Source organism: Gopherus flavomarginatus, chromosome 2, assembly GCF_025201925.1.
Source record: "Gopherus flavomarginatus isolate rGopFla2 chromosome 2, rGopFla2.mat.asm, whole genome shotgun sequence".
NCBI classification, from domain to species: Eukaryota; Metazoa; Chordata; order Testudines; family Testudinidae; genus Gopherus; species Gopherus flavomarginatus.
In genome coordinates, this window is record NC_066618.1 from 268,835,261 (window position 1) to 268,859,565 (window position 24,305).

The window sequence follows — 24,305 nt, forward strand, 5'->3', positions numbered from 1 at the left end:
GTACAGATGTTGGGGGCAGCTGGTGGTGGTAAGAACCTGGATGCTGGAGAAGGGGGTTTTGAGCTGACATTGGGACACAAGGGAGAGAGCTTTGTGACGGGGGCGCGCAGCACGGTAGTGCTCTGCCTGCATGGCTACGAGTGACTGGATACAGTCCGTTTGGCATGCCAGGAGGCTTATCAGCTGCTTTGTGCTTTTCTTCTTAGCCAGTTCCTTTCTCCTGCTTTCTCTTTCCCTCCAGTGCTGCATTTTCTCTCTCCAGTCCTACAGCTTCTTACTGTCTCTGGCAGACTGATTCATAACTGCTTTCACCATATCTTCTTTGCTTTTTCATGGCTTTTTCCTCAGGTTTTGTAGCTTTTCAGCAGTCTGTGATAAGGCCAGTCCATTTCTAGCAGTAGTCAAGGACACTGTTATTAGAAAAAAGACAAAAATTGGAACATTTAACAGAAAGGCAGCATTGTGTATAATCACAGTGAAGGAGTTCACAGTCTCACTTTAGCGTAATTTCCACATACCAAACACAGCACAGAGAGCCCACAGCGGCGAAGACATGGTGAGTAAGGGGTAATGAGTGCAGGAGTTAATTAATCTTGGAAGCCATCTCGCTGCCGCGGCTCACCTGGGAAGGGGAACTGATTGGTTCAGGGCTGCACTGGGGTTTCTGTGCTTTGGGGAAAACAGAGAGCTGCATGGGGGGCCTGCACTGAACACTATCCCTACATTTTCCACAGGAGTTAATCCTGGAATCCATCTCGCTGCTGCTGCTGCTCACCTGGGAAGGGGAACTGATTGGTTCAGGGCTGCATTGGGGTTTCTGTGCGTTGGGGAAAGCAGACAGCTGCGGGTGGACCTGCACTGAACACTATCCCTACGTTTTCCACAGAAGTTAATCCTGGAAGATATCTCATTGCTGCGGGTTACCTGGGAAGCAAGGGAGGGTCTTCCACAGCAATGTGGATTCGGCCCTGGCCGCTATGCAGCTTGCCTGTGTGCAGCAATGGTCCCCCCCACCCCTCGCGGCACAGTGGCGCGGACGCATTAGCCTGACTGGGACAAGGACCACAATGGCTCTCCCTGTAAACTTGCGCAAGCGCATTGCCCACGCTCTGGCAGAAACTTTTGAAGAGATTACCGAGGCCGATTACTGCAACGTGATAGACCACATCAATGGGCTATTCCACATCTAGGCATGCATGCAGCCATAACCCCCCCTCCCGTCCCTAAACATTTGCATCCTGAAACTAAAAGCTGCTTACCGGGAACCCGCTCCTCTGCTGCTGCTTCACCAACAAGTTGCAGCTGCTGCGACTGGCTAGCTTCCTCCTGGCTTGAGAAGAGCTCCTGGCTGCATGCCTCCTGGGACTCTGGGGTGTCTCCCCCAACCCCAGTACCCTCACTCTCAGTTTCCTTCCCCCCCCTCCACCTGCCTCTCCTCTCCCTGCTCTGAACTGTCCATCGTGGTCCTCGGATTGGCAGTGGGGTCACCCCCAAGTATCGCGTCCAGCTCCTTGTAAAGGTAGGTCTTGGGGGCAGCACCTGAGTGGCAGTTTCCCTCGCGGCCTTTGCAATAGGCACTCCGCAGCTCCTTTACTTTAACCCTGCACTGCACCACGTCCCGGTCATGGCCTCTTTCCATCAGGGCCTTTGATATCTACCCACAGGTATCGTAATTCCTACGGCTGGAGCGCAGCTGTGACTGCACAGCTTCCTCCCCCAAACACTGATAAGGCCCATCAACTCACCATTGCTCCATGCTGGGGCTCGTTTGGAGCGTGGAGGCATAGTCACTGATTGCACTCCACACCTGGCTGAGCAAACAGGAAGGGGATTTTTATGAGCCCAGGGCAGTAGAGTGTGAACTGATGAGCAGAGTGGCTGAATAGGTATTCTGGGATACTTCCTAATACCCTGGAGGCCAATTACAGCGCTTTTGTTGGTCACACTTGAGCAGCGCTGCATCACCAGCGCTGCAATCATTATACCCCAAGCAGACCAGTTGTACAGCCAGCGCTGCAGCCAGGGAGTTGCAGCGCTGGATGTGCCTTGCAGGTGTGGACGGTTACTTAGTTGCAGCGCTGTAAACCCACCACCAGCGCTGCAACTCTCCAGTGTAGCCAAGCCCTGGGATTTGCTTTCACAGTTTGTTCAACAGAGACATAATAATTGACCTTCAAAGCCTGGTGGTAATTTCAGGCATTAATGAGCCTGAAATTTGAGGGGAAGTATGGCGTTAATTGATTTTTTTTTAAGTTGATATACTCTAGTCTTCCATGCAAGTCAGGCTGACAACCTGCAGCAGTGAGTGTTGTCTCCTCTGGCTGGGAGCTGGAGGAGCACCCTGGACAAGAACAGGACACGCATGTAGAGGAGCTGATGTGGAAGGGGTGAGGTTGTTGGGTTTCTCTCCCTCTCTCTCTCTTTAGGATGGATGTACATAAAATATTTAAATCTTGTTTCATCCCCAGACTGCAAACTAAAGGTGGTAAAAACTAAGCAAATTCCTGCAGTCTGCTGTAAAAAGGCTTTATCCAGATCTCCTCCTCCATTAATCAAGCTCCATGCTCCAATGAGGCTCTGAGGCTGATGTAATGACACCAGCAGAGTGAATGCTGGAGGACATAGCGAAAAGAGGCCAAGGAAGTTGTAGAAAATTTGGGTAAAGTGAACTGTATACTAAATGCTGTATCCTTGTTGCTGCTGTCAGTAGTGCCCACTATGCTAGGTGCTTTCTATACACTTAAAAAAGGGAGACCCTGCTCTAAGGACCTTACTGTTCAATGACAAACAAACAGTTGGAGATCAGGGAAAAGAGAATAATAATAGGCAATTGATATACAGCAGTGGTTCCCAAACTTGTTCCGCCGCTTGTGCAGGGAAAGCCCCTGGTGGGATGGGATGGTTTGTGTACCTGCCACATCTGCAGGTTTGGCTGATCGTGGCTCCCACTGGCTGCAGTTGCTGCTCCAGGCCACTGGGAGCTGCGATCAGGTGAACCTGCGGATGTGGCAGATACAGAAACCGTCCAGTCCCGCCAGGGGCTTTCCCTGAACAAGCGGCGGAACAAGTTTGGGAACCACTAATGCACGGTTTATATACAGTTCAATGTGATTCACTGTAGGCAACATAGTGGAAGTGGGTGTTTAAGAGGGACCTCCATGTAATAATATAATAATAATAATTGGAGATATACCAAACTGCTAGAACTGGAAAGGACCTTGAAAGATCATTGAGTCCAGCCCCCTGCCTTCACTAGCAGGACCAGTTTTTGCCCAGATCCCTAAGTGGCCCACTCAAGGATTGAATTCACAACCCTGGGTTTAGCAGACCAATGCTCAAACCACTGAGCTATCCCTCTGCCCCTGCTCCTAAGGGGGGCAGGGAAGGGGCATTTTGATGAGCTCACATTTAATTGTGCATAGGAGGCTGCATGAAACAAGGCATGGAAGTGACAGTGTAATTCCTGCCGCTGTTACCCTCATCCTTCCTTCTACTTTTGTTTGTTACATTCACTTGTTTCATCTTTTTTTTTTTTTTAATTGGATTCTGTAAGTTCTTGGGTCAGACAGCGAACTTGTACTTTGAGTCTTCAGTACCTCAAAGAATCTCCAATCCTGAACACTACAGTAATGCTATTTAGGACATTCAGTTCTGTAGTTAATTTAGGTGGGCTTTTTTAGTTCTCTTTGAGTACCATCTTTTGAAGCAAATCAATAGCAACATTCCTGTGTGGAGTGTGACACATTCATGAATTTGAATTGGAGAAAATTGAATACAAAAGAGAAAAAAATTGATAGTCTAAATTGAAGATATTACAAGCACAGCCTAGTAGGTGGTCATTGCTGATGTCTAGAATAGTGCTCTCCAAAGGCAATACTCCTTTATTAATAAATTTCTCAGTTTGCCCATAAACTGTACAGATATTTTTATTGCTCTTGTCAATAATCAGTGCTTATCAAGGATATCACTTTATTGCATTTTACTTGAATTCTTCTAAATTTTTCATGCAAACTAAGTATAGGTTAGATACATCCCTGGTGTGACTCCATTGATTTAGTTAAAGTTACTGCAGGGATGAATTTGACGCATGAAAGAAAAAATAAAAATGATTTTATATAAAAGCCATATCAGGAACTGGTATTGTGCGGCAGCAATTGGACAGTGTAACAGATGTCAGTTTGAACTGATGTCAATTTGAACTGTCTATTAAAAGAATTCTTTAACTTTCTGTTTACCTTTATATTCTCCATATCCACAATCATTTAATGTGTACATTTTTGTTATGCCCTGTAAATTGTTTGAACTTGCTTCTAAGCATCCTTCATTTGTTACTGTCATAAGACAGTGTTTGGTTTACATTTATTTTATGCACCAAATGAAATAACTCTAAAACTGAGATTGCCACAGAGAAAAGTGAAGTTCTTAAACGTTAACTTAGCTAACTGCAGATGTTGAGCTGTCACAGTTAGAGGCAACATAGGCCAATGGATAAAGCACTGGTCTTTGTTAGTAGGTGAGGATTTTCTTTCTTGGCAGGACTGCCATTCAGACGCTTGGATACCCTGGTACAGGGCAAGGAGACAAGAACCTGAATACAATGCAGTTTCTCTGCTATTTCCTAGTGTGTGACCTTGGGCAAGTTGTTTAATCTGTTGCTTTTTTACAGATAAGGGTGAAGAACTTATATATACCATTGTAAAGGGCTTTAAGAAAGCAGTATAAAAATTGGTATAAATCATTAAGTATACTGTCATCGTTTTTATGGGCCCAACTGCCTAATGATTGGTTTCAGAGTAGCAGCCGTGTTAGTGTGTATCCACAAAAAGAACAGGAGTACTTGTGGCACCTTAAGGACAAACAAATTTATTTGAGCGTAAGCTTATGCTCAAATAAATTTGTTCGTCCCTAAGGTGCCACAAGTACTCCTGTACTTTTTGCCTAATGATTGGTCACAGTTAGTTAGACAGATCAAAGTAAAAGTGCAGAAAATGTGAATATCTGCTATTTGGTAATAATGCCCCTACCATTGGTTTTATTTTCTTCAGTTGTGTTTTTAATGGTAAAGACTTGAAAAGTATATTCCAAAATACACACTGAACAAACAAAAAGAATTAAAATCTTAAAATACTTGGAAAAATTAAGAATTAAGTCTAGCGACCTTATGATACCCAGAAAATGTGAACTGAAAACCTAGTAAAAGTTGAGTAACTACAAACTATACCCTTTTGTTTGCCAGTGTGCCCTGTGTCATCCTTCCAGACTGTAAACTTTCCATAGCAGAGATTGCATTTCACTTCTTGCATAGAATGGCCCCAGTGTGCTCAGTTCTATTATAATGCATCACCTTTGTGACAAAGTGTCTGTTGCAGTGGGTTTCTTACGTTCCATTTATATATCCATAACTCTGGATGACCTTGACCATTTTTGTTTTTAACTACATTAAAATAAACAGATCCATCAGTTCTTCTAGATCCACTTATATACATAGTGACATAAATATAACTGAAATTAATCAGCCGCCCCGCACCACTACCAGAGTCCAATACTGCTACTGCTCAGCCCTGTGTTACCAAGTACAGGTGTACTTGCCTTAAATATTTAAAGTATGATTGGCTGACACAACCGATACGTTTCTTAACACCTCCCCCCCCCAAAATGAGTCTGCTTAGGTTGTTATCAACATTTTTCATTATTTTGTCTTCTGTTCAGAGTGCAGCACTTTATAATCTATCTAACATATCTTTCATTATATTTATGTATACTAGGACATTTATTTTTACTTGCGTTCTCACTTTCAATGATCAAGGGATACAGCATGCTCTGTGTTTTGCTTTTTTCCATCACTGCAAAGCCTACTTTGGTGATTAATAGTTGACATGAATGTTATTAGTAGCTTAGATAGTATTACGTTTGAAAGTTATACTGGTATGGAGGCTTTAATAGTTGTCAAGTAAATGAATTGGTGAAAATTGGATGACTTATTTTGTGTATGTTTAGACTGTCAGTTTGTGTCATACATTTGTGTTCAGTCACATTCTTGCTGTCTAACTTTTAAATTGCCAAGGATCGTCATGTCAAGAACCATTTAATTTTACTCATGCACATGAAATGTAACCCTGTGGTGGTTTTGGTTGACTTTCAGAATACAAAATGTGACACAGTAACAGTTTTATGAGAGATCTGAGATCACTTTTGGTAGATGGAAAAGGGTCTACGTTTACTCTTAAACTGTCAAATTTTGTTAATTTGTGCATTTTGAAATGCAAAGAAGACTGTCAAAATTCCCCTTTGTCGTATTACCCCCCCCCCCATTGTTGTAAACTTAAAAATAACATTGACAATAATTTTGCATGGTGTGTTTTCATAATAAGAAGTAGAAAACTTCTTTATGCTCCCTCCACCTTTTTCCTTTTTTTTTTTTTTTTTTTCCTTTCGTTATCTATGGGAGTGGTATCAAATTATATTCTTAGTGTTTGGTGTTTTTGAGGATAAACAAAGCCGCATCAGTAAGATGGTGAGTGCCCTCTACTCCCATTGACCTTAAAATCAGGATTTGCACCTTTTAAGATTGAGTCGATAGTAAATGCACTTTTAAAATTGAAAATCTGGTCTCCTTTCTATCTCGGATCTGAAGTGGTTTGCTTTGATAGTTTTCACGTTTGGATCCCATTTACTTTTGCAGAAAGAGAGTCTTTATTCTCATGCCTCCTTTTTCATGCTGCATATCATCATAGGAACAAACAGAACATTTCTAGAATGGAATTTTAGAGCAGTTATTTATTTTTACTGTAAAAATACGCTTCTCATATTTATCAGTTGAGTTTTCATATTATTGCTGATCTCTTCCAAAATCAAATTTATTCTCATAGTGTTGCTATAAATAAATAAAAAGCAGTTTTGGTGGTGGCTTGCAAATATGATAAGTATAACGTCAATAAGAATTTTACTTTAAAAGCTCTCTGAGCCTGTTTTCCATAACGGAGGATGATGTCATGTTTATAAAGTTAAATTACTTATTGGGATGTCCAGAAAATCTGTCCAGTAAAAAGTCTATAAAATATGTGCATGCATACAATGCTTTTGTCTGATTTAATTTTAGTAGTACAACTGAACTGCGTCAATTTGGAATTCAGCATTTGAGTCTAATTTTGTTAAATCATTGTATATAATAGTTGCTACAGTAACATAAAATACTAGTTTATATTATATTTTACCATTGCAACTGAAATGTCAAATCGAAAACAAATAGCAAGATCTATTAGCTATAGGAAAGTTATAATTCATGGAGATGCTAAAACTTACTTTGAAAGTTACCAGATAAGGTTATGCTGAAGATACCAATCACAAGTCTGAAAATAAGAGTTCTGTTTTTCTTGTTTATATGGTGAAGTTTTCTATTGGTAGCTTTGAACATTTCTAAGGTGGAACTCTGTGTCTTGTTTTTGTTTTTTTTCCTTGTCCACTCTCCATGGAATATCCTTCCTTCCCAGTAATGATGAACAGCAATATTTTATTTAATAGTGCTTTCCATGCAGGAGAATCTGAGTGCCCCCTCAAGTATATCCTTGCAGCATCACTCAAATATAACTCACTCAGGGTTGGAGAGGGTGACATCCAGATGGACAAATGGCAGCCATGGTTGAGAGAGGGTAATTATGACTAAGACCTGGTCTACACTACGCGTTTAAATCGAATTTATCAGCGTAAACCAATTTAACCCTGCACCCGTCCACACAACGAGGTCCTTTATATCGATATAAAGGGTTCTTTAAACCGATTTCTGTACTCCTCCCCAACGAGAGGAGTAGCGCTGAAATTGGTATTGCCATGTTGGATTAGGGTTAGTGTGGCTGCAAATCGACGGTATTGGCCTCTGGGTGGTATCCCACAGTGCACCATTGTGACCACTCTGGAAAGCAGTCTGAACTCGGATGCACTGGCCAGGTAGACAGGAAAAGCCCCGTGAACTTTTGAATTTCATTTCCTGTTTGCCCAGCGTGGAGCTCTGATCAGCACGAGTGGCGATGCAGTCCCAAATCCAAAAAGAGCTCCAGCATGGACTGTACGGGAGATATTGGATCTGATCGCTATATGGGGAGACAAATCTGTTCTATCAGAGCTCCGTTACAGAAGACGAAATGCCAAAGCATTTGAAACAAATCTCCAGGCTGTGATACAGAGTCCACAGCACAGTGCTATGTGACAAGCGTAACGGAAAGCCAAAGAATCAAATGGACGCTTATGGAGGGAGAGAGAGGGTACTGAGGACTCCAGCTGTCCCACAGTCTATGGAAAGCATTTGCATTCTTGGCTGAGCTCCCAGTGCCTGTAGGGTCAAACACATTGTCCAGGGTGGTTCAGGGTATATCTCGTCAATTTACCCCCCTTCTCCGCCCCGTGAAAGAAAAGGGAAAACATCATTTCTTGACATTTTTCAGCGTCACTGTATGTCTATTGCATGCTGCTGGTAGACACGGTGCTGCAGTACTGAACAGCAGCATCCTCTTCCCTCCCCTCCCCTTCCCTGTGGCAAGCGGTACAGTACAAAATGACTGATAGCCATCCTCATCATCCTGTGAGTGCTCCTGGCTGGGCTCGGTGAGGTTGGCCAGGGGCGTCTGGGTAAAAATAAGAATGACTCCTGGTCATTCTCAGCAGATGGTACAGAATGGCTGGTAACCGTCTTCATAGCAACTGGGGGCTGAGCTCCATCAGCTCCGCCCACCTTTCATGTCTAAAGAAAAGATTCTGTACTGCCTGGACTATCATAGCAGCTGGAGGCTGCCTCCCCCTCATTTTATCTCACTAAAAAGTCAATGTTTCTTATTCCTGTATTCTTTATTACTTCATCACACAAATGGAGGGACCCTGCAACGGCAGCCCAGAAGGGTTGGAGGAGGGAAGCAACGGGTGGGGTTGTTGCAGGGGCACCCCCTAGAATGGCATGCAGCTCATCATTTCTGTGGGATCTGACATGGAGTGGCTGTGCTCTCTGGATCTCTAGTACACTTGCCCCATATTCTAGGCAGGACTGACTCTATTTTTAGATAAAACATAAAGGAGGGAATGACCTGGGGAGTCATTCCCATTTTTGTCTTTGTGCCCCCGGCCGACCTCAGCGAAGGCCAGCCAGGATAACCCATGACAGCAGCAGACGGTACAGAACGACTGATAACCGTTATCTCATCGCCAATTTACAGTGGCCTGGCAGACGGTACAGAACAACTGATAACCGTTATCTCATTGCCAATTTACAGTGGCATGGCAGATGGTACAATAGGGATGGTAACCGTCTCTGCTACCTTGCAAAGGCAAATGAATGCTGCTCTGTAGCACTGCAGTACCACCTCTGTCAGTAGCATCCAGTACATATACAGTGACAGTGACAAAAGCAAAACGGGCTCCATAGTTGCCATTTATGGCATCTGCCAGGGTAATCCGGGGAAAAAGGGCACGAAATGATTGTCTGCCGTCTTTCACGGAGGAAGGAATGAGTGACGACATTTACCCAGAATCACCCACAACGCTATTTTTGCTCCATCATGCATTGGGATCTCAACCCAGAATTCCAGTGGGCGGGGGAGACTGTGGGAGCTATGGGATAGCTACGGGATAGCTACCCACAATGCAACCCTCCAGAAATCGACGCTAGCCTCGACACATGGACGCACGCCACTGAATTATTGCACTTTGTGTGGCCGCGTGCACTCGACTTTATACAATCTGTTTTACAAAATCGGTTTATGTAAAATCGGAATAATCCTGTAGTGTAGACATACCCTAAGAATGCCAGGATAAGCCCTTATCAAGATTTAATAAGATCTTCAACCTTTTGCCATTCCCAGTAGGGGAGGACCTCTGTTTTTAAAGATTTTGTTTGTTTGGTTTATTTTTTGTTGGTTTGAAGCCCTATACATATTAACAGTTTGGTACTAAATTGATCTACAATGGATCATAGGGCTTGAATTGACCATGCTCAGAACTGAATCTGTATTCTCAGGGAGTCTTTTTCACATCTGATGTTTAGATTGTTAGCCCAATATCCTCTGAACTCACAAATTCAGTGGATTACTTCTCCCTCTTCTCCCCCTTGCTTTTGGACAGTCTTCACAAGAGTTGCAAGTTAACAATTTCAAAGTTCCAGGGATCAGTCTATCCACAAATGATTTAGGTATTGGTGGAAATTACTTCTGTGGATCTCTTGTATATGTCTGAGAATAGATTATACCCCTTAAAGTTAGTTCCAGAAATAGTCTTCACGTTACGTTATTGCATGGAAATCTTATATTTTGTTTTTCAGAGATGCGTGATAAAATGAGGAAGTGGAGGGAAGAAAACTATCGGAACAGCGAGCAGATAGTGGAAGTTGGTGAAGAGTTAATTAATGAATATGCATCTAAGCTTGGGGATGACAGTAGGTTGAAATTATTTGAAAAGCTTTCACTGTCTGTAACTGTTAGTATATGTTAGTTTTGTTACTCTGCTATTCCCCTGTTATACTCTCCATATTATTTTTACTCTTTTGTTGTGATTCTGCATCTACTAATGTTGAGTATATACATTATTTTTTCAATTTTCTAATTTGCCAGTATTCCAAGCCCTTAGTTTGCTTCTCAAAGATGATGTGTAGAGGAAGTAGATGGAAAAAAAACAACCTAATTGAGCGTAGGGGTGCTGGAACAATTTTTATAATGAAGGTGTTGAGAACCATTGAACCAAACTATAAACCCTGAATATAATGGTAACCACTTCAAGCCAGGGGGTGCTGCTGCAGCCCCAGTTCCAGCACCTATGATTGGGCTTTTAGTTTGGCACACAGGGACCAGTTATAAGAACATACTGTGAACATTTGGCAGAGATCTGTTATCTAGCTGTCACTCAGCAGATCATCTACACTTCAGAGGAATGTCAAAAAATATGAGGGGAGTTTTTTAATAAGGAGAAGGGAATGTTATTTCTTAAATTAAGCCATAAGTGATACTATATTGTAGAAATTAATATGAAAGCTGTTCTTATGATAGAATTGCATTTGTGATGCTGTAGTTTAGGGCACGTCTGGGTTTCTGCAATACATAAAATGGCTATTTTCAGGGGATTTTAATTACTTGACACTATGTCTCTGTGAACAGAAACTTGGCATACAGTGCTTCAGACCAGAAGGGAATTGTTCAGAAATAACAATGCAATATCACATTTATGTAAGAGCAGTAGAAAAAAACAAAATACTTCATGGCAAGAATGCTTTATGATTTTGCATATGAATCCCATACAGGCAGGAAAGGATAAATATCCATGATTTGTTTTTAATGTTCATTCCTCTTTCTTTGGCTTTCCTTTTTATAATTCGGTTAACCTAATACAAGCAGTACATTTTCCTTTTTAAGGTTTTTTCATTTGTCAGCCTTTCTTTTACAGTTGCTATTGAAATTTTGCAACCATAGTGATGAAATATATTTATTAGTTGCAGTCTGAAGAGCTTTAAAAAAGTCCCTGTTTAATTTTAATAAATTATTATTTCTTTAACAGACAGTGATTAAAAATATGGCAAAATATATCCTGGACTAACTCTTGTACTCATTTTCTTAATATTTGACCAGAAATCTTTCAACTTGCAATGTTCCTGAAACTATAAAGGTGTCTCCCTGTATCATGGTATTTCCTCCAGTTTTCTTGCAATGAGAGGGATCTTAAAATCCTAACATTACAAATAGTACATCCTCTTTAGATCGTTGTATGGATAATCTATGCAAACAGACTTCCCTATGTGTATTATAGCACAATCTTCTTGGGACGAAGAGTCTTTAAGTGCTGATAAGAGTCTTGCATGGGCTGCCTCCCTTCTGCAACTATTATAAATGCATTGCAGGACTGCATGCATAGGTACTGGAACTAGGGGTGCTGGAGTGCTGCTGCACCCCCTGGCTTGGAGTAGTTTCCATTGTATACAGGGTTTACAGTTTAGTTTAATGGTTCTCAGCACCCCTGACTCCATGGGTGGATTCGATAGTGGCTCCAGCATGAAGTTGGTGATGAAATTAACACAGGGCGTAACAAAGAGGCTATTGCCATTTTTGTCTCTTTAAATAAACAGAAACTCACCATGGATTAGCTTATTTTATTAGGATCTGATTAATTACTTATGAGGAAAACTACATTTTATTATGGGCTGGTACTGGCTTTGTGGGGTGCTCTGGCTTTGTGGGGTGCCTTCCCGCCCCTTCTTTACGAGAGCCCTTGCACAATAGGCTACTCCATTGCCCTGCATCACAGGCTGAGTCATTCCTCGTCGTGCCCCGAGTTGTCCAGTCCAGTCTTCATTATTTTCAGAGTAAGAGTATAGACTGGACTGTGTCCCATATATCTGTGTCCCATAATTTGACTGTAATCAGATTTTACTATCTAAATTTGTTGCAATTGTCATTTGAATTGCTAGACTTCCAAGCAAATGTGTAAGAGGATCAAAAATTATTTGCACTTCTGATTGTATTCTTGTTGGGTTCTTTTTGCTGTTTCAAGAAAGATATAGTAGAAACATAATGGGTTTATAAATGGGCAGTAAAAATGACTAGAGGCATGGAAATGCTTCTTTATGAGCAACTGAAAGATTGAGCCTTTTTGTTTTGGAGAAGAGACAGATAAGAGGAGCACAATAGAAGAATGCAAAACTATAAAATAAAACAACAAATACCCAACCCTCAAAGATGATGCTATACACACAATTTCCCTACCAATTCCCCTGGGGAGACATAAGAGAGAATGAACCATGTGTGACATGTTTTAGCCACGTCGCTTAATGCTCTACTGGAAGGCACTATGAACTTATATAGAATAGCAATTAATGAATGCCACAGAGAGGGTAAATTGAGTATCTCTGTTTACACTGTACCATCATACAGAGGATTTCCAATAAAACTGAAAGGAAACCATTTTCCAATTGATAAAAAGAAACCTCATTTAAAGGAACACCTTATTTATCCTGTGGAACTTGGCAAAAGCTGTTGAGTGTTTAATAGTGGTCAAAGAAGGACTGAACTTCTATATGGATGGTCAGAAAATCCAAGACCTATTGGATGAGATTTAAAAATATATAAAAGCCCTTGGCTTCCCCCAGGGGAAGCTTATTATATAACTGTCAGCTGCAGGGGTTCTTGTGCTAAGCATCTGGAGCTAGCTACTACTAGAGACAGGATACCAGACTAGTGGACTACGGCATGATGTGCTCCAAGTAAATCTGATTTTCTTTGTAGTAACTTAGAATTTTTTTTTAACGTAACTTTTCCTTGAATGAAATTAGAAATACCTGTACAATGAGCAATAGCCTTTATTCTGCTAGGGAAACAGGTTAACTTCATTGTTTATATTTGTGCTTTCTTTCTTTTAAAATTCCTATTAAAAAGGTTAATTTGTTTTCCGTCAGGTTCTCTGGGCACCAGTGGTGTTGGCTATTTGTCCTCTTTGTGGAAGATATTTGCTTCAGGCCGGATCCTGCAAGGAGCTGAGCACCCTTGCTTCCCATTAACTTAATACTCAGCTCATTCTGGGGAGTATGTAACATACTCCCCTCCCCTCGCCCCTGGGTTCTCTGTCTTGTTTAACAGGACTGTAAGCTATCCCTGGCAGGGGCTGTCTCTCACTCTACAGTGCCTAGCACAGTGGGGCCTCATGTTCAGTTGCTCCCTACACACTATCCTAATACAAATAGCTTATTCCATTGAAACATGTTAATTCCTGCAGAAAAGGAAAGAAGGCAGTATTGTACTTACAGTAAGGTAGTGAAACAGTTAAGGGAAAAATTGTTTTCTTTCTAGCATGTATGGCTGCTCTCCATATCTGGTCACAGTGCATTTCATAATGGGTCTGTTTGAACAGAAAACTGTAGATACAATGTTAAGAAAAGCAAAGAAAGAGTTTTTTGCCTTTCAAGATTTCAAAAGATACTTTGTTACTGAAGCTATAAAATCACATAAGTGTATTTTTAATTAATTCCAGCAGTGCATTGAAATGTCCCTGTTTCAGTAATGATGTACAGGAGTGGTAGGGAAAAATATACAAAGACGGAATTCATTAATCTTAGTTACATTTTAGGTGTTTCCCACCATTTTGAAAAATCAATTCTCCACATTTAATCTGTCTCTCTTATGTCTAGTATGGATAATATATGAACAGGTGATGATTGCTGCCCTGGACTGCAGTCGGGATGACTTGGCATCGGTAAGTTGTCAAGCTGATTTTTCACTCAAACCTTAAGGTTTGTTTGTTTTTTTTTCTTTTCACATGAACCTATTCCAGATTAGTTCTTTGGACAAGTTTTATAGAATGCTAGGAATTATGTGGCTCGGACTTGTAGAATCTCAAGAAATATACTACTGGGGAGAAACCTCCTCCACCCACCTTAATGTGTAACACTTATTTGGGCAGATCATGTTTCTTGTAGCTGTGAAAATATTTATAGCTACTCTGATATGGGTGGAAAGTCAGGAATAATATTAAAACTGCCATATTGTCCAGAGAATATTTGTTGGAAACCTCTCAGATTGTATCACGTTTTCAAACACTTTGAGATAAAAGTGTCAGTGCTGTGCATGTAAATTTAGCTTCATGGTAAATGTTAACGTTAACAGGAGTCATGTAGCTAAATGCTTGCATAGTGCATTAAGAAGGCCAATATGTATGCCAGTGCTTCTTGCAGCATTTTTAAAGGTGAGTATTAAAGTAAAAATTTTGGTTGTACCCTTTATTACTCTTTCATGATGTATAAAGAGTCATAAACTTAAAAATGCTTTTTTTTTTATAGTACAAATATATTGAGTTGTAGTCTTTCCTTCCCTCCTCCCCATGCATCCTGAGGAGGAAGAACTGGAGCTGAAGTTACAGCATTATGTGTCATCACTTTTCACCCCTTGAAAGCACACCAGAGTCCTCCTGCAAAGGCAAAAGGGAGGACCTGATAGTCACATGAGGCTTGATCCTACACCTTTAAAATCAGTGGGCTTTTTTTTTTTTCCATTGGCTTGAATGAGAACAGGATTACGCCCATATCAAACAACTGGGAATGAGAGGGAGAAGTGATTTAACAAATGTTTGATGTAGCAAAGCCAAAAAACAAGTGCCCTTGCCATTAATCATTTTTTAAAGTTACTGCATTTCAGCCATAGAAGTTGGTCAGCAGTAGAAAAACTTTTTTTGCAGAATACTTCAGTATGCTTTCTTAATAGATCAGCATTTGTGTGAATAGCCTTGTTGTTAGAAAGAGCCAGTTAAGTAAATTAAGGGAGCCTTCTTATATTTTAATTTGTTTGTTACAGGCCACAATCAGTCTCTAAAGCTTAAAAAGCCGTTTGGATATCTCATAGACTCAAGATCAGAAGGGACCACTATGGTCATCTAGTTTGACGTTCTGCACAATACAGGCCACAGAATCTCACCCACCCACTCCTGTAACAAATCCCTAACCTATGTCTGAGTTATTGAAGTCCTCAAATTGTGGTTTAAAGACCTCAAGGTGCAGAGAATCCTCCAGCAAGTGACCCATTCCCCATGCTGCAGAGGAAGGCGAAAAACCCCCAGGGCCTCTGCCAATCTTCCCTGGAGGAAAATTCCTTCCCGACTCCAAATATGGCAATCAGTTAAACCCTGAGCATGTGGGCAAGACTTACCAGCTAGCACCCAAGAAAGAACTCTCTGTAGCAGTGGTCCCCAACCTTTTCGTCTGGCGGGCGCCAGACAAAGGACCACTGTGGCGGTGGAGCACCTGCCGAAATGCTGCCGAAATTCAGTGGCATTTCGGCGGCGACGCCTCATGATGACGCCACTTGCCGTCGACAAATGATGTCATCGAGAGGCGTCCCTGTCAAAATTCAGTAGCTGTGCTTCTCGATGACGTCACTTGTCGACGGCAAGCGGGCGTCATCGAGAGGCGACCCTGCCGAAGTTCGGGGGCGACACCTGTCGATGACATCACTCGTTGGCAACAAGCGTCGTCATTGAGAGGCGTCCCTACCAAAATGCCGCGAAATTCAGCAGCATTTCGGCGGATGCTCTCTTGGGGACCAGGACGTGGGTTCATTAAGATGCCGCCCGCGGTCACCGCATTGTGGACCACTGCTCTGTAGTAACTCATATCCCACTCCATCTAATGGCCCATCTCAGACCATTGGGCATATTTACCTGCTAATAATCAGAGGTCAATTAATTGCCAAAATTAGGCTATCCCATCATACCATCCCCTCCATAAACTTATCAGGCTTAGTCTTGAAGCCAGATATGTCGTTTGCTCCTACTACTCCTCTTGGTGTTCCAGAACTTCACTCCTTTTATGGTTAGAAACCTTTGTCTAATTTCAAGTCTAAACTTCCTAGTGTCCAGTTTATATCCATTTGTTCTTATGTCCACATTGGTACTAAGCTTAAATAATTCCTCTCCCTCCCTAATATTTATCCCTCTGATATATTTATAAAGACCAATCATATCTCCCCTCAGCCTTCTTTTGGTTAGACTAAACAAGCCAAGCTCTTTGAGTCTCCTTTCATAAGACAGGTTTTCCATTCCTCGGATCATCCTAGTAGCCCTTCTCTGTACCTGTTCCAGTTTGAATTCATCCTTCTTAAACATGGGAGACCAGAACTGCACACAGTATTCCAAATGAGGTCTCACCAGTGCCTTGTATAACGGTACTAACACCTCCTTATCTTTACTGGAAATACCTCACCTGACGCATCCTAAAACAGCATTAGCTTTTTTAACGGCCATATCACATTGGCGGCTCATAGTCATCCTGCGATCAACCAATACTCCGAGGTCTTCTCCTCCTCTGTTACTTCCAACTGATGTGTCCCCAATTTATAACCAAAATTCTTGTTATTAATCCCTAAATGCATGACCTTGCACTTTTCACTATTACATTTCATCCTATTACTATTACTCCAGTTTACAAGGTCATCCAGATCTTTCTGTATGATATCCCGGTCCTTCTCTGTGTTAGCAATACCTCCCAGCTTTGTGTCATCCACAAACTTTATTAGCACATTCCCACTTTTCGTGCCAAGGTCAATAATAAAAAGATTAAATAAGATTGGTCCCAAAACCGATCCTGAGGAACTCCACTAGTAACCTCCTTCCAGCCTGACAGTTCACCTTTCAGTACGACCCCTTGTAGTCCCCCCTTTAACCAGTTCCTTATCCACCTTTCAATGTTCATATTGATCCCCATCTTTTCCAATTTAACTAATAATTCTCCATGTGAAACCATATTAAATGCCTTACTGAAATCGAGGTAAATTAGATCCACTGCATTTCCTTTGTCTAAACAATCTGTTACCTTCTCAAAGAAGGAGATCAGTTTGGTTTGGCACAATCTACCTTTTGTAAAACTATGTTGTATTTTGTCCCAATTACCATTGACCTCAATGTCCTTAACTATTTTCTCCTTCAAATTTTTTTCCAAGACCTTGCATACTACAGATGTCAAACTAACAGGCCTATAGTTACTTTTGGCCTTTCTCACTTTATCCCTACATGTTCTGACTTCAATAGGGTAGCTTTCCTTGCTTATCCCTCCGATCTTCCACTCCTTGTAGGCGTTCTGCTTTTTCTTAATCACCTCTCTGAGAGGCTTGCTCATCCAGCTTGGTGCTTGCTCATCTATCTCATTCAGCCATTTGTTTTTAAAATTATTACTTAAATGCAGGGGGAGAAAGTAAGATTTTTAGCTAATAATTCTTAACGTTGTGCGGTTAGTGAACTAATTCTTTCTCCAGCATATTATATCAGTGGACTGAAGACAAAGAGTCTATCCAGGGCTCTAAGCAGCATTGCAATGGATTAAAAATGCAAACAAAAGCAGACTAAACAACTTTCCCAAAATCAGGAAAGAAAAATGACAGAAGGACCTCTGTGCACGCATTTCAACCCTCTGTGCATTCTCCTGCCTGGCCTGGCAGAAGAAACTGTGTTTTGTCGTGCCCAGAAGGTCAACAGGCCTGGGCTTCTTCAAACCAAGGAGGGAGAGAATTCCACAGTTCAGAGTCCTGCATGGAGACTGCTGTTACAGTGCCTTGTGCACACTTAAATGCCGGGGGTTCAGTTCAAGTGCCTTCACCAACCACAGCTATGGCAGTATAGAACTGGGAGAGGGTCAGTCTCTCAAATAGCCAGGATTAGAAAAGTGTAATGATCTTGAGTTCCATGTTTAGGGTTAACTTCAATATCTGCAGTAACGTAATATACCATATTGCACTTTCTGCAAGCCTCATGAATTCCTCTCATAAATAAGTCTTCTCTTCCACTAAGGAAATAAATAAATAGGATGAGAGAGAAGCCTCTTCTAATACTATTTTTTCCACTTATTTTTTGAAGTATTTTTTATCTCGGGGGTGTTTTTAATAATGCTTTTGTGAAATGCTTAAATGGACCAACATGGAAAAAAAAAATCAAAAGTTGCCAAATATTGTGTTTTACTAATAACCCAAGTAGCAGCTTCCAGTTTGAACTACTGGCCTCTTAGTGTCCTGTGAGGAACACAGCATGATCCGAGAGTATAGCTGCTTATCCACAGCACTGAGTATAAGCTAAAAGCTTAGTGTAAGCCTTACATCTGTGTTCGAGTTATTTTAGTTTTGTTATAGGTCCACACATTTAATTCAAACTGGCTAACATTATAGTGGCTTTTTGCTACAGCTGCAGCCAACTATGTGAATAGTCTTTGAATTCCAAGCAGTGGAGCACTTGACAGCTGTAATGCATCTTTCCTAAGGGACTGGTGTCCTCTGTTCCAAATGAGAAGTCTGAGATGGTTTTCACCTCATTTCTTTCTTTTTTTGTCCTCTTATTTTCTTCATTCCCTTGCACCAAACAGCTGTGCATAATCCATGCATATACTACATGTAGCCAATTCCATCTTTGTAACACTTGGCATTACTGAGATCACCTACTATTGACAGACACCTGCAAAACCTGTGTGTGACATGCTAGAGTTATATTTTCTTTGCCTTTGTAGGATTAGACCAGACACTTAAGATTAAGAAACCTACCTGTTGAAGTACAGTAGAACTTCAGAGTCACGAACACCAGAGTTATGAACTGAACAGTCAACCACACACCTCATTTGGAACCAGAAGTACACAATCAGGTAGCAGCAGAGACTAAAAAAAGAAAAAGGAAAAAAAAACCAAACAAACAACCTTCTCCTGCCCAGCTGTCCCACTGTTTGCAGGAGTATGTATACTGCATCTCCTGTGCCTGTAAGACTGATCGAACCCAGTGACACAAACATTATTGTATATAAATGTTTACTTTGTATTGCAAACCATTATAAACAGCTTCTTTCAAAGGCAATTTTTTCCATTATAATAAATACATTCATTAAACAAAAAAGTGCCACCTGAACTCTTATTGTCTGTCTTTATAGATGAGGTGGGGTTTTTTTGTGTACTGATTTAGGAAGGCCTCAAAACTGAAAAGCACCAAAGAGTTTTTTAAAACAAACTTAATTTTCAAGCTGAATAACTGTTTCCAAGGAGCTCTGATGGTCTAGCTACTTGCATGGAAAATTCATCTTGTAATTAAGTCTTCCAGCTGACAAGGTTTCAGTTTCTGAGCTTGTCTTTATTAATACATTTTATGGCTTATCCCAGAAGTTGCTGTTTTGTTTTAATCAAAAGTTACATTCCAGGTTGTTGACTTAGTCAGTCAAGGACTGTTTTTTTTTTTCTTTTTATTTCCATGTGTTGAATAATTATATTCACAGGGTATTGGCTGAATTAAATAGTTAAAACTCTGACAGTAATTAATAATTTTTTTTAAATGGCTGGCCATGAGTCTTTCTTAGCTTGGAGTCTATGGTCTCTCTACATATTCTGGAATCCTTGTGACATCACTGGACAGGAAGTAGACTTTTTCTAGGTGTTGATGTGCTTTTTCTCTGGTTGTGGTAGGAAGTGCTGGTGACAAATATGCCTTCTGATTCTGATTTTTTTTAAATGTGGTAAGTAATATTTGTCACGCAAAGCCGAATCACTAACTCTGAGGAATTTATTTTATTTATGTAGTTTTGTCTTCAGGAGCTAAGGCGACAATTCCCTGGGAGCCACAGAGTTAAGCGATTAACTGGCATGAAATTTGAATACATGGAAAGGTAATGGTGGAATTAAAAAAATCTAATTCTTGTCTGGAAAAGGTATTTGATATCTCTTTAAAAAGGAATTCTTCCCACAGTAAAATTTAGAACAGAGGGAATGAATGCAATGCTCTTTCCTGTATAAAAATAGTACCGTGTATGATGAGCTTATTGTGCTTAGGCACTTCTGTTGTATTTTGGCTAGCACAACATTACAGTACTTGTAATCTTCCATTTGGACTTGACAGATTTAAAAGGTCTTTTAGTTGCCATCATCAAACTATAGACAGTAAAACACTACACAGTTTTTGGCAAAACTAAGTCTGTATGCCACAGCTATAAACCGACATATTCAATCGAAATGGTCCAGAATTCCAAGTAGCGTTCAAAACCGTTGCCCTGCCCCAAATAACTGATGAATATAGCTCTTCTCCCAGTCTTTGTCCTTGTGGATAAAACTCTAATAGGGTTGTATAGAAATGACTCCAAAAACCTTGTAGAATATAAAAGAGAAAACCCTAACTCTTCTGGGTGCTTTTGCTCTATCCTACTGAAGGACTATAACTCTATTACGTTTTATGTAGGGTGGTTCAGACAACTTACAGATGGGTTCACTGTCCATAATATATGACTTTTCCCACAAAGGTGACCCCAGGAGTAGGGTAGGGCACCTCTAGTCTTTGACTGACTTGCCCCTTTGGACACGTTGTATATCAAGTTCCAATAACCTATTCCAAAGCCATCTATCTACTTGTGGTGTGGCAACTAGCAATTTTGCAAAGGACTTCTAGTAACTGTTGATATGGAACATTGGTACCTAGCATGAACTGTTTCCTGTAACATACTGCTTACAGTGTTGGCTTTTGAGGCCTAATGCCCGTGTGCCATCCCGATTCCAGGACATTGGACACATACAGGGGGAAAAGCCCATTTTCATTTAACAGATGTTTCTCATCCTTTCTTTTTGTTGCAAGGAATGTTTTGAAACTGTAAATTGTTATGAATCTATGAAGCCTATTGTTTGGGTTGAAATGAATGGAATGCTGGGCTCTTCTGCTGCAGCATGAGGCTAAGGTACCTAAGCAATCCTCCTTTCACACCCACTCTTATGTAAAATGAGTTGATTTGAGATGTCTTGCTAATCCTTCCCCATAATTCTTAGCTCAGGCGTGCATATTGGTGTAGCATGGTGAACAGGAATCTGGTTTTGGTTGTGGGATAGGTAGCAAAAATTTTTTCTCAAGCTTGCTCAAAAATGTGAAGGTCAGTTCTGTCCAAACTAAAGATGTTGACCCATGCCTTTGACAAATGTATTCTAACCAGAGGCAGGCATATGTACACAAGAATGGCCATACTTGGTCAGACATTGGTCCATCTAGCTCAGTATTCTGTCTGAACAGTGGCCAGTGCCAGATCTTTCTGGCAGTTGGAGGTTTAGGGACACATGGCACATGGGGTTGTGTCCCTGACCATCTTGGCTAATAGCCATTGATGGACCTATCCTCTAGGAACCTATCTTTATTTATTTATTTATTTATTTTTAAACCCGGTTATACTTTTGGCCGCCTCAGCATCCCCTGGGAATAAATTCCACAGGTTGACTGTGTGTTGTGTGAAGAAGTACTTCCTTCTATGTGTGTGTTTTGTTTTTTAACCTGCTGTCTGTTAATTTCATCGGGCAATATCCCTAGTTCTTGTGTTATGTGAAGGGCTAAACAACACTTCACTTTCTCCATCCACTCATGATTTCATAGACCTCCATCATGTGTCCCCTTACTCATTTCTTTTCTAAGATGAACAGTCTCCTTGTATGGAAGCTGTTGCGTGCCCCATCTATTCCTTTCCTAATGGTTACTAGCACTCTGTTAGCTTTTTTGACTGTCGTCGTACATTGAGCAGATGTTTTGAGAGAATTATTTGGACTTTCAGTGACTCAAGATCTTTCTAAAGTGGCAATAGCTAATTTAGATCTAATCATTTTGTATGTATAATTGAGATTATTTTTTCCAGTGTGCATTACTTATCAACATTGAATTTCATCTGCCATTTGTGTTGCACAGTGAGGATAGTTTAAATCTCCCTGAGCGTTTCACAGTCCTTGTCACCCTCCTAGTTAGGTGGTCGGTAGTGTATTCCTACTGCTAAATTCTTATTGATCAAGCATGGAATTTCTATCCTTAGAGATTATATGGTACAATTTTGATTCAGTTAAGATTTTTACTTTGACTCTATGCTTTCTTTCACACATGGTGCCACTCCTCTACCAGTGCACCTATTCTGTCATTCCCATATATTTTGTACCTGGTATTACCTTGGTCGGGGGTTCCGTTCACTCAGGCTGGCAGTGGGACCCCAGCTGGCAAGGGGCAGGCAGCCAGGACCTCAGACCGGCAGCAGGCTGAGCGGCTCATCCTGCTGTCGGTCTGGGGTTCTGTCCGTCGGCTCCTGCCAGCCGAGGTTTTGGCCTCCTGTCCCTCTCAGCCTGCTGCCTGCTGGGGGTTCAATTCACCCAGACTGGCGGCGGGCTGAGCAGGGCCAGTGGCTGGGACCCCGGCTGGCAGCAGCGTGCCAGTAAAAATCGGCTTGCATGCTGCCGGTTGCTGATCCTTGGTATAGAACCAGCTCAGGCTATGAAATGGCTGGATGAAACGATGAATGTTTCTCAGAGGGGGTTTAAAACAATAGAGCTATTCATTGTAGCAACATAGGTTAACTTATTTTGTGTATATTTCTAGTAGCAGAATTATAATGGAGTGAATCTATGTTCTTGTGATTGGAAGGGCTTAATCTCATTTTTGCAATAGACTGCAATAGACTAGGAGTATGTGGGGTACCTGAGGTAGCCTCACAATCCATTATATTCTGCTGTTTATACTTTACACCATCATAAGAGAAACTTTATATCCAAAATGAGACTCTCTGGAGCTTTGAAATACCACTGCTGTAATAGAGTAGCCTTTAAAATGATTGTGTTGGTGTGTGTGTGCGTGCGGTCAGAGAGAGAATAAAGGGCCTTCTAGGAAACTAAAAGGAAGAATGAAGAAACAATGGGTGTATAAAGTACCTGCCCTGTTTCTGATGCAATCTATATAATATCCCATTAAAAACTGCAATTTTTTTTTCCATTTTTTTGGTGAAACTCAATGCTGCAGTCCTTACTCAAGACTTCCTTGACAGGAGTTTTGCATAAGCAAACATTTATGTAAGGACAGTAAAATTCAGCGACTGGTACACATTTTCCTTTGCAGCTATATAAGATTAACACTGTACCAAGTATAGAGAATGCTATAATGCTGTTACCTAATTACGGAACCTGTCATAAACAGATAATTAAGGGTTAATGCCTCTTTTACCTGTAAAGAGTTAAGAAGTTCACCTAGCCTAGCTGACACCTGACCAGGGGAACCAATGGGGGGACAGGATGTTTCAAAAGGAAGGAGGGAAGTTCCCTTTGTCTTGGTCAGTTTCAGTTTTGGCCAGAGTGGAAAAGATCAAGGAACCAGCCTCTTATCAGAGTAGTAAGTTTTAGAAAAGAATAAATAGGTTTATGTTTATTTTCTTTTGTGACTTTGTCTTTGTGCAATTAGAAGAATGATCAAATAGGGGATTCTTTTGTGTACTAAGTTTTTGCCCAGGGGAACATCCTCTGTGTTTTGAATCTGTTGTCTGTGAGATCAGCTTGTATGCTATCTCCCAGAGGGTTTTCTTTTACCTTTCTTTTCTTTAATTAAAAGCCTTTTTTGAGACCCTGGTTCATTTTTTCCTTGTTTTTAGATCCGAGGGGATTGGCTCTGGACTCACCAGGAACTGGTGGGGGTAAGGAGGGGGGATGGTTAAATTCTCCTTGTGTTAAGATCCAAGCAGTTGGATCGGTGTTCACCAGGAAATTGGTGAAGTCGTCTCTCAAGACTACCTAGGGAAGGGAGTTAGTACTTGGGAGTGGTGGCAGCAAAACCAGATCTAAGCTGGTAATTCAGCTTAGGGTTTCTCATGCAGGTCTTCACATCTGTACCCTAAAGTTCAGAGTGGGGAAGGAACCTATGACAGAACCAATCAAAAACTTTTTAACCAAATAATTGAGCTGAGTCAGTATTTCCTAGCATTCACCTCTATTTCTTTAAATAGGTATGATGATGCCATCCAGCTATATGACAGAATTTTACAAGAAGATTCAACCAATACAGTAAGTTAG

General features: G+C 41.1%; 1 protein-coding gene and 1 long non-coding RNA gene across 3 annotated transcripts in view; both read left to right on the forward strand.

Annotated features, from left to right (window-relative positions):
* The window catches only part of EMC2 (ER membrane protein complex subunit 2), a 64,116-nt gene that overhangs the window by 8,077 nt on the left and 31,734 nt on the right, over window positions 1-24,305 (forward strand). For both annotated transcript variants that reach the window (XM_050941241.1, XM_050941242.1), the window contains exons 2-5: window positions 10,301-10,414; window positions 14,147-14,211; window positions 20,046-20,131; window positions 24,239-24,296. In XM_050941241.1, coding sequence (XP_050797198.1) covers window positions 10,301-10,414; window positions 14,147-14,211; window positions 20,046-20,131; window positions 24,239-24,296 — 323 coding nt within the window. The remainder of the gene's footprint in view (window positions 1-10,300; window positions 10,415-14,146; window positions 14,212-20,045; window positions 20,132-24,238; window positions 24,297-24,305) is intronic.
* Window positions 17,389-19,332, forward strand: LOC127045476 (uncharacterized). Its single transcript, XR_007772750.1, has 2 exons — window positions 17,389-18,132; window positions 18,995-19,332. It is a non-coding gene; the product is annotated as an uncharacterized LOC127045476 (long non-coding RNA).